The sequence below is a fragment of the Chelonoidis abingdonii genome, chromosome 3 (genome assembly GCF_003597395.2).
Source record: "Chelonoidis abingdonii isolate Lonesome George chromosome 3, CheloAbing_2.0, whole genome shotgun sequence".
Taxonomy (NCBI): Eukaryota; Metazoa; Chordata; order Testudines; family Testudinidae; genus Chelonoidis; species Chelonoidis abingdonii.
This window is the reverse complement of record NC_133771.1, coordinates 193,091,883-193,100,710: the sequence shown is the minus strand read 5'-3', so window position 1 is coordinate 193,100,710 and position 8,828 is coordinate 193,091,883. Positions and strand designations below refer to the sequence as shown.

At 39.8% G+C, this 8,828-nt stretch overlaps 1 protein-coding gene across 9 annotated transcripts in view; it reads left to right on the top strand.

Moving 5' to 3' along the window:
• Nucleotides 1-2,883: 2,883 nt before the first annotated feature.
• CCDC88A (coiled-coil domain containing 88A) overlaps nucleotides 2,884-8,828 on the top strand; it is a 341,661-nt gene continuing 335,716 nt past the window's right edge. For 3 of the 9 annotated variants that reach the window (XM_075064421.1, XM_075064420.1, XM_032784360.2), the window contains exons 1-2: nucleotides 3,614-4,214; nucleotides 4,313-4,413. In XM_075064421.1, the coding sequence (XP_074920522.1) occupies nucleotides 4,152-4,214; nucleotides 4,313-4,413 (164 nt within the window). In that variant the 5' untranslated portion in view covers nucleotides 3,614-4,151. The other 6 variants (XM_032784366.2, XM_032784358.2, XM_032784364.2 and 3 more) reach the window with 4 other exon arrangements.

Genomic DNA, 8,828 nt, shown 5'->3' with positions numbered 1-8,828 from the left:
TTATACAGAACCATAGGTATAAAACTACAAAGTAAATAAAGTTTTGACTCTTGTCCAAAAGGATGCCAGAGTATACTTAGGCAAACAGTGAGAAGAGCATCCCATGGATCCTGGGCAGAGAAAGTACCTTCCATCATTCCTACATCATGTATAGAGGTGAACAGCAGTTCCAACCACATTATGTCTGATGCAGCAGGATGTAGAGTAGAAAACAGTTCCTAAAGTAAACCATAGATTTCACGGTTTGAAATGCTAAGACTTAGAATTGCATTCACTCAATAGGGAGTGAACACAGATTGCCAAACTCCTCAGATATTACTGAAGCCTATTGGCAAAGGTCATGGAGCAATTCTACAGCTTATTTATACAATAACCAGTCATGCAGCCCCATGCATTATTGAAATCCATCCTACAGGTTGCAAGACATGGATTTCAGTGATGTGGTTCTGTGCCATAAAAGAAAAGTCACAACTTCTAAATGTTTCAGAGGTGAACAAAGCCCTCTTGAAACTGCTAAAAATTGGATTTCCATATTTCAGTATGTGGTCAAAAAACCTCCACATTTTGTATCTTTACAAACCCTGGGCAGGGCAAACCCTGTTAGTAGATAGATTTGCCATCACACACAATTCTCCATCCCACCTCCAATACCTTTCCTATAGAATGGTTTAGTTTCAACTAACTGTTTGATGTCACTCTTCAATCTTAATGAAGCAATGAAAGAGTGCCAAGAGGGAGTGGCCATGATTGGCTGAGACAGAAGTACATATCTGCGTACCATCAGTGTATTTGTACCTAACACCATGCTGTCTTATCAGTTATCATATACATACTGAGCAACCCTTTCAATAAAACAACCCTCAGTAGTCCCTATTTTTGCAGCCACTTCTGCAACGATAAATGACCAACATATCAGTAATTCTGAAGCTAATCTGAGGATGTATAACAGAAATCAAGGTAAATTTTCTTGAATTTGCAGTTTCACAACTACTGCAATTATAACAGCTTGGCAATTTTACTGTGTGGTTATTCTAAAAAAAAAATACATTACTATTTTCCCATTTTGTTTATGTGTTGGTTTTCCCTTGCCTACACCTTCAGCCTTTGTAATTAACTATGAATCATTTGCTCAGATGCACCAATTTGCAATGGACTTCTTAAATAAATTATAAAATGGATACCATAAATTCAGTGGCCTGACTGCTGGTATACTGAGAAACAATGTGGATGAGGTAATATCTTTTATTGGATCAACTTCTGCTGATGAAAGAGACAAACTTTTGAGCTTCATGGAGCTCTTTTTCATGTTTGTGTAGCTCAAAAGCTTGTCTCTTTCATTAATAGAAGTTGGTCCAATAAAAGATATTACCTCACCCACCTTGTCTCTCTAATATCCTGGGACCAAAAGGGCTACAACAACACTACAAACTATACTCATCATCTAGAAATGCCCAGAACATGCATAAAGTGAGAGCTCCTGCTGTCAGTGATGTCATACAACACACAGGCTGGAAAAAACCCAAACAAAACATACTTTTAAAACTGTTTCATCAAATGTTCATCATAATAACAACAACACAGATGTCAGCACAAAGCATTTTCCAGGAATTGAAGACCAAGTGGTGTTACTAACCTCTAGCGGAGCCTTAGATCAGCAATTCCTCCTAGCCAGTCTTTAATTCGCAGGAAATGCTTTATAGTTCACAGAGAGCTTACTGGTTAGCTATTCAGGCTTTTACAAAAACGCTTTTGTAGTTGTCTTTAAGGGCTAGTAGTTTATTGGCTGTTATTCACTCATGTATAACCAGACCTTTACTCTGGTCCAAGATTTCACAACTTTTTTTCCTGCCTATTCCCATTTCATGGCAAAACTAATAATGAAACTTCCCTACTCATCTGGTTTTGGGAGGGAAGAAGAGAAAGACCACCTTGCTTTATATACATCCATGACTGATCTGCAGAGAGATGAAATTTCATCATTGCAAAGCAAAGCTACCCAAATCTACAACTTTTGTTGTGTTAATAATTTACCAGTAAATCTCTTTTATTTGAAATCTGATTTAAAGACTAATTCCCCACAACCAATAATTTATACTTCTATTCTTTTACAGAGTGATCCTCTCTAGTATAGAAGAGAAGAGGTCATTAAGGGAGATTTCCTTCCTAATCTTAGAGAATTAGGACAGATACAGCATCCAGACATTTGGGTTAAAAACCACAATCTGTTTCCCTATTTGGAATTTTTTCAAACATTTAATTTCAACCATATTAGGGAATTGATTTTTTTTAAATGAAAGTGTACACACACACTCCTTGGAAGGCTGGAAAAACAAGATAAAGTTATCTGGAAAATATGCAGCTAAAATTTCTCTCCTGTCACGGGAGTGGTTGGGTTTAGTCTGAGATTTTGCATACTGCTCCGTCAATACAATACAGTCCGAGTATATTAAGTACATAAAATCCTCTATATTAATAAAATGCTTGAGGTGAGAATTGAATGCGCAAGAAAGAGGAGACAGCACAAGGACAATAGCATTGGTGAACAAATTGCTTGTCATCATTAACAAGAGCGTCCTCCTTCCCCTCTTTGTCCCAAGTTCAAGCAGCCTGGTTTCGTCTATATCTCAATTTCACCTTTATATTAAAAAAAAAGGACCCCCTCCCTCAAAAAACCCCCTATGATCCACGTTTATGAGCGTGGCTGAACCACCTCATCCGCAAGGGGCAGAAATTGGAGAATTCAGCGCCTCTCTTTCGCCTCAAGGGGAGTTGGAGAAAATCGACTCCATCTTTGCCCCACCCCAGGGGGGGTTCACCTCACTCTTCCCTCGCACACCTTTTCCCCACAGAAAGTCAAATTGAATCAGTCTCCTTCTGCGCGGTGACAAGCACAGCAGTCCACCCCCTGAGGAGCCGGAGGGCAAAGGCATCCTCCGCTCACCCTCAGTCCACTGAAGCTTCTCCGCGCTCCCGCGTCCCGTCCAGCCCCTCCGTAGACGCGCGTCTCCGTTGCCTCAGCTGCACTGCGCGAGCTGAAATCGTGTGCGCGGGCATGAGCCATGCAGCGGTTTCTCCCATCCCCCTCCTCAATTCCACCAGCATCCAGAGGCAGAGGCGGAGGGTTACTCTTCGCTTTTGCAGAGAAGAGCTAGCGATCCATGCGCTCTTGCTTTTTGTGGAGCAGTGCGTATAGAGAGTGTGATGCGGCTGTGCTGGGGCTGATTGGGGCTCGGTGGCCGTTACTTGGAGAAGGGAAGAGCGGCGGTTCCTGCAAAGGAAATTAGTTCTCAGGGACAGCGGGACGTTGAGGAGCCAAGGAGGCAGGGGGATTGAGGAGACTGTTGGGAGGTAGGGGGGCTCAGGAGCAGCAAATCACCAAGGAGCAAAGAGGGGTGTGGGGCGCTGAGGAGCTACGGGAAGGAGGAAGACTGCGAGAGCAGCGGGCGGGGCGGAGGGCGAAATCACGGGGCGAGGCAGGGTGCGTGTGGGGAGGGGTATTGTCCCTTCTCTGTCGCAGTTCAGTTGATGACAGCGGGGGCTAAAAAGGGGACCTGGTTAGCAATAGGTTCCCTTCGCTGCTGCGGGGGCTGGTTCCCTATCCCTGGGCTGCCTGTGACACTGGTGGGGGTGGGAGCGGGGTCAGAGGCTGTGCCTCTTGTCGGCACAACCTTTAGTCTGAGGTTGAGGCTGGTGAGTGGTATTTGCCCCTCACTTCCTCCTTTCCTTGCTCTGGGGGCCGATTAGCCTGGAGAGTTTAACTGGGGCTTCCCCTCCTCGCTGAATGAGGAGTTGCTGTGGTAGCCTGGAGGGTCTTTTTTTTTTTTTTTTTGGTCTGATGTAGACTCCAGCAGCCTTCCTCCTTTCTTTCCTTCCATCCTTCCTTCTTCCCCTTCACTATGTGTAGAACGGGAGAGACCGATGAATGGGAAGGCTGAAATGAATTTAGATGGGCTTTCGATTGCTTTTTTTTGTTTTAAAAGAAGAGGATAAATCCCAGTTGCCAATGCACTGTTTTTTATATTGCTTTGGAGAAGTGGGGGTCATTTGCTGCTGCTAAATCTTTGGAGCATTTTAGAGAGTTGCTACAAAGAAGGCAAATCTGTATTTTTTGAAGCAAAGGAACCACATTGATTTTAGCCTTTTTTTATAAAATGGAGAACGAGATATTCACACCCCTGTTGGAGCAGTTTATATCTAGCCCTCTTGTCACTTGGGTAAGCATTAATTTTCACAAATGGCATTTCTTTAAGGGTAAATATCTAGCTGCAGAGATTGAAGTGGAGTTAGTGTCATGGCGATGATTATATTTTAGGTTAAGACATTTGGACCCTTAGCTGGAGGAAATGGGAGCAACCTGGAGGAATATGTGGCTCTAGTGGATGGCATATTCTTGAACGAAGTCATGCTCCAAATGTAAGTGCCCATGTATGTGTTTTTTCTTGTCATTGTATATTTTATTTTTTGTCAAGTCCTTTGTTTCTTCAACATGTCATTTGACTTCCAGGCATCACATTGTAAATATGTCTGATCATAAAATTGTGTTTTGGCTAAAAGTATTCACATAGTCAGCTATGAGGAGAATCTAACTTATACTATATTTAGTTTAATTTATTTCCACTGGAATATTTTTTCTAATATAGAAAACATATTTTTAAAATTTACTTTTCAAAATCTGGAACTGTATTGTTAATTATATGATACTACCACTAGAATTTGCAAGTCTGAGACAGTATGGCAAAAATGACATAATTGCAAAGTATGTGGTGCAATACTGACTGGATCATGAAATGTAAGATTTAATAGAAATTGTATTTTTATAAATATCTGTAAATACAGTTTCATTTTGACATAAAAGGTTTAAAATAAGATGTAAATTAAATTAAAATTAAAGACCAGAATGACTAATAATTTGCCTGTTGATGAGGTTCTAATGTTTGTTTTAGTTCATGTGGCATAGGATTTTTTGAAATTGTGTGATTCACTGTTATATATCACATGCATGCTAAGAGGCACAGACTTGTTTTTGACTTTGTTTTTACAGGATCAGAAACTTTGTAAGTACTGGTTGTGCAGTGTTGTATGGCTACATTTTTATTCGTGCTACAGAAGCTAAAATGATCAGTGAAGTGTTTTGTTTATTGCCACAAACCATACACAACACAGTTTTTTCTGTTTGGTATCAGAAACTAATTATTGAAAATTTTGATTGTTTGAAAGGCATGTGTAATTATATAAGAGCTACAGAAAGTAATGTGAATGAATGAATTAGATTAATATATTAGTCCCAATTTAGAAAATATATATGTTGGAGAAAATAAGTGCTCCTGTCAAGGTATTATTCCCACTTTGAACTTTAGCGTCCAGAAAGTGGGGACCTGCAGGTACCCCTCTAAACTTAATTCCTAGCTTAGATATGATAGCGCTGCCACCAACCAGAAATTCCAGTGTCTGGTACACTCCCTGTCTTCCCTGGGGGACCCAAGACCCAAACCCCTTGGGTCTTAAAACAAAGGGAAATAAACCATTCCCCCTCCTTCCCCCCCCCAGACTTCCCCTCCCTGGGTTACCCTGAGAGAGACACTGATCCAAACTCCTTGGATCCTAAAACAGAGAGGAATTAACCTTTCCCCCCCCTTTCTCTCCCCCCACTACTCCCTGGTGAGTCCAGACTCAGTCCCCTTGAGTCTTACACAAGGAAAAAAATCAATCAGGTTCTAAAAAAAAAAAAGAAAATTTTTATTTTTTCTTTCTTTAATTAAAAGCTATCTCTGTAAAATGTTTACAGGGTCTATGCTTATACTAGACTAGAGGGACTTCATCCCACCTAGCCTAAGTTACAAGTTACAGCAAACAGAGGTAAAATATCCTTCCAGCAAAATACACATTTGCAAATTAAGAAAACAAACATAAAACTAAGTTGCCCTTTCTCGCCAGTACTTACTATTCTGAACATGAGAGACTGTTTGAAAGAATGGAGACAGATCTGGTTGCACTCTGGTTGCTCTTAGTCCCAAGAGAGAACAAAGAACAAAAAAAAAACAGCACAAAACAAAGACTTCCCTCCACCAAGATTTGAAAGTATCTTGTCCCCCGATTGGTCCTTTGGTTAGGTGTCAGCCAGGTTCACTGAGCTTGTTAACCCTTTACAGGTAAAAGAGACATTAACCCTTAACTACCTGTTTATGACAGCTCCACTTATTGAAGTTTCAATAAAAACAGAACTGCAGTATACATCAGTTTATTAAGAAGTATTGTGATTTCTACCACAATTGTGACTATGGAACGTTGCTTACTAGTATATTGCCGATAGTGACATCTTTCTGTTAGTCCAGTGGTCCCCAACCTTTTCGTCTGGTGGGCGCCAGATGAAGGACCACTGCGGCGGTGGAGCACTTGCCGAAATGCCACCGAATTTTGGCGGCATTTCAGCGGCGACTCCTCTTGATGATGCCACTTGCCGTTGACAAGCAATGTCATCAAGAGGCGTCTCCGCTGAAATTCGGGAGCGATGCCTCTCGAAGATGTCACTTGTCAGTGACAAGCGTCGTCATCGAAAGGCATCCCCGCCGAAATGCTGCTGAAATTTGGCGGCATTTCGGCGGGTGCTCTCCCAGGGGCCAGGATGCGGGTGCATTGGAGACCACTGTATTAGTCTTTCAGGTGCCACCGGACTCCCTGTTATCTGTCACAGGTACATTTCTGTAGTACTGTACTTCACTAATAAGAAGCAAAATGGTACTGGTGGAAAGAACTTCTCATTTAAAGCTGCCCCTTGATTTTTTCTCCCCACAATATTTTAAAGTCTTCCTATATAAATGTACCCTATGCTTGGATATCTAGATAGGAATAACTGTACACAAAAGTAGATATATACCAGTGTGTAAGCAGCTTGCAATGACAGCTGTTCACCAAGAATACTGCCCAGTGATGGCCAGGCACATTCGTGTACTCTATTTGTACTGTTTTCACTTATGGTAAAAATATTGTAAAATTACTAATTTTATGTTCACTGGATATACTGAGCAACTTTAAAGCCAAGTTTTGGGCCTACTGAAGTCAAGCCTCACTTTTGCCATTAACTTCAGTAGAACCAATATTTAAAATTTATTTTTGTAATATAGATCCTGCAGAGAAATGTGAAAAGTATGGTGAAGTCTTTTTAAAAATGTATATCTTCTTCTAGAAAGCTTTTATTATTGCATAAATGTGTAAGTGATTGAAAAGTACAGTGTCTTCTGATGAATTTATTGAAACACTGTTGTTACTGCATAATTGAATTTGACATAATCTAAATCAGAAAAGTTTAAGTAATTTGGCAGCTACGTGAATGTATATGCTGGCAACAGAACTTTTACTAATTATAAAAATGTTTAATTTTAAATTGGAGGCTGGTCACTAACGTTTGTCAAAAACGTAATAGTTTAATCTTGAAAATATCAGGAATGAAATTCTGAACACTTTCTCAAGTCTTTGGAATTTTTTCTGAGAAAATATACTGGTAGAAATATGCTGGTAGTCTTCCTCCGAATTATTAAAAATAATACAAACTCGACCGGTACAGTTGTCATGAGGATCTCTGCCCAAGCTCCAGGCCCTGGTGTTTTTTTGTCCTGTCTTTGTGTATAAATCTTGGACCACATCCTGAAGAATGTCGTCCATTTAGAAGAGTGGTCGTGTGTATAGATAAAATGCAAAAATTACACATTTTTTTAAAATTTTAAAATCCATTAGAAATAATTTTTTTAAAAAAAGAAGATTTGATAGTCTGGCCAATAAATTGTGCATCACATTAGAAATAGAGATGAGGGAGTTGGTGGTGTCCAATATTACTATATTTGTAAAAATAATTTCATTTATAACCTTCTGTTTTCATGTTTGTAACTTGTTTCCATAATATTAATCTTTTGGGTTGAAATTTGCTGTGCTTGCTCTCTATCCAAACTTGAAGTTTCTTGGACGTTTGAGCAAAATCTCTCCAACAGCTCTTTTTAAAAATTTATATTTGGCAAGGGTGAAAAAAAATGTTTCCTGTTTGAGGCTTGACTGTATTCCAACTGAAAGGCTCATTTTTAGCCTTTGTGTTGACTTTTAGGGCCCAATCCAACTTCCACTGACAACCAGATACTCTTGTCTATAAGTAGGTAAAGTATGGCAAAAATGTCAGTTTTGGAATTTTGCAGTTTTTCATTGAAGGCTTACTTTTCTTCATTTGAAAAGGATATGTGAGTTTGAAAAACTGTATGCTGAGCATACATTGTAGATAATCCATACATGTTCTTTTCACTATAGCAAGAATTACACTCATAATGTTGAATCTCCACTCATCTTCCCAAACACCCACTGAAACAAACAAACAGCTCAAGAAACAAAGCTATGCCTCCAGCAGAAATGTTACTTCAAAAATGGAGGAGAGCCAAAAGCTCCAAGAAGTCCACTGAGCACTTCGCTGTTGCTACTGATTTTACCTGGAAAGTGCTCAGATATTACAGCAACGGTCAGCAGTTTAAAACCCTTACAGAGCTATGCAGTTTTAAAATGAACCTTAACATTTATTGGTATTATTACCTATACTCTTTCTTTAAAACTTTGGTTACCGTGTACAAGAGAAGTGTGTCAGAAAAACTAGTACTAATGCATTTTGAGACACTCTAGCTTTTGAAAAGTTTTCTAAAAATCATAATGTGATAATTGTCTAGATATCTCGTGATAGGGTTAGAAAGAAACATTGTTTACACCTCCATACTTTTGTACTCCGATGGAGAGTATGAACTGTTGTTCCAGTGAGAATCATTAGGAGTGATAGTTACGTTAGATGTGAGAAGTGCTAC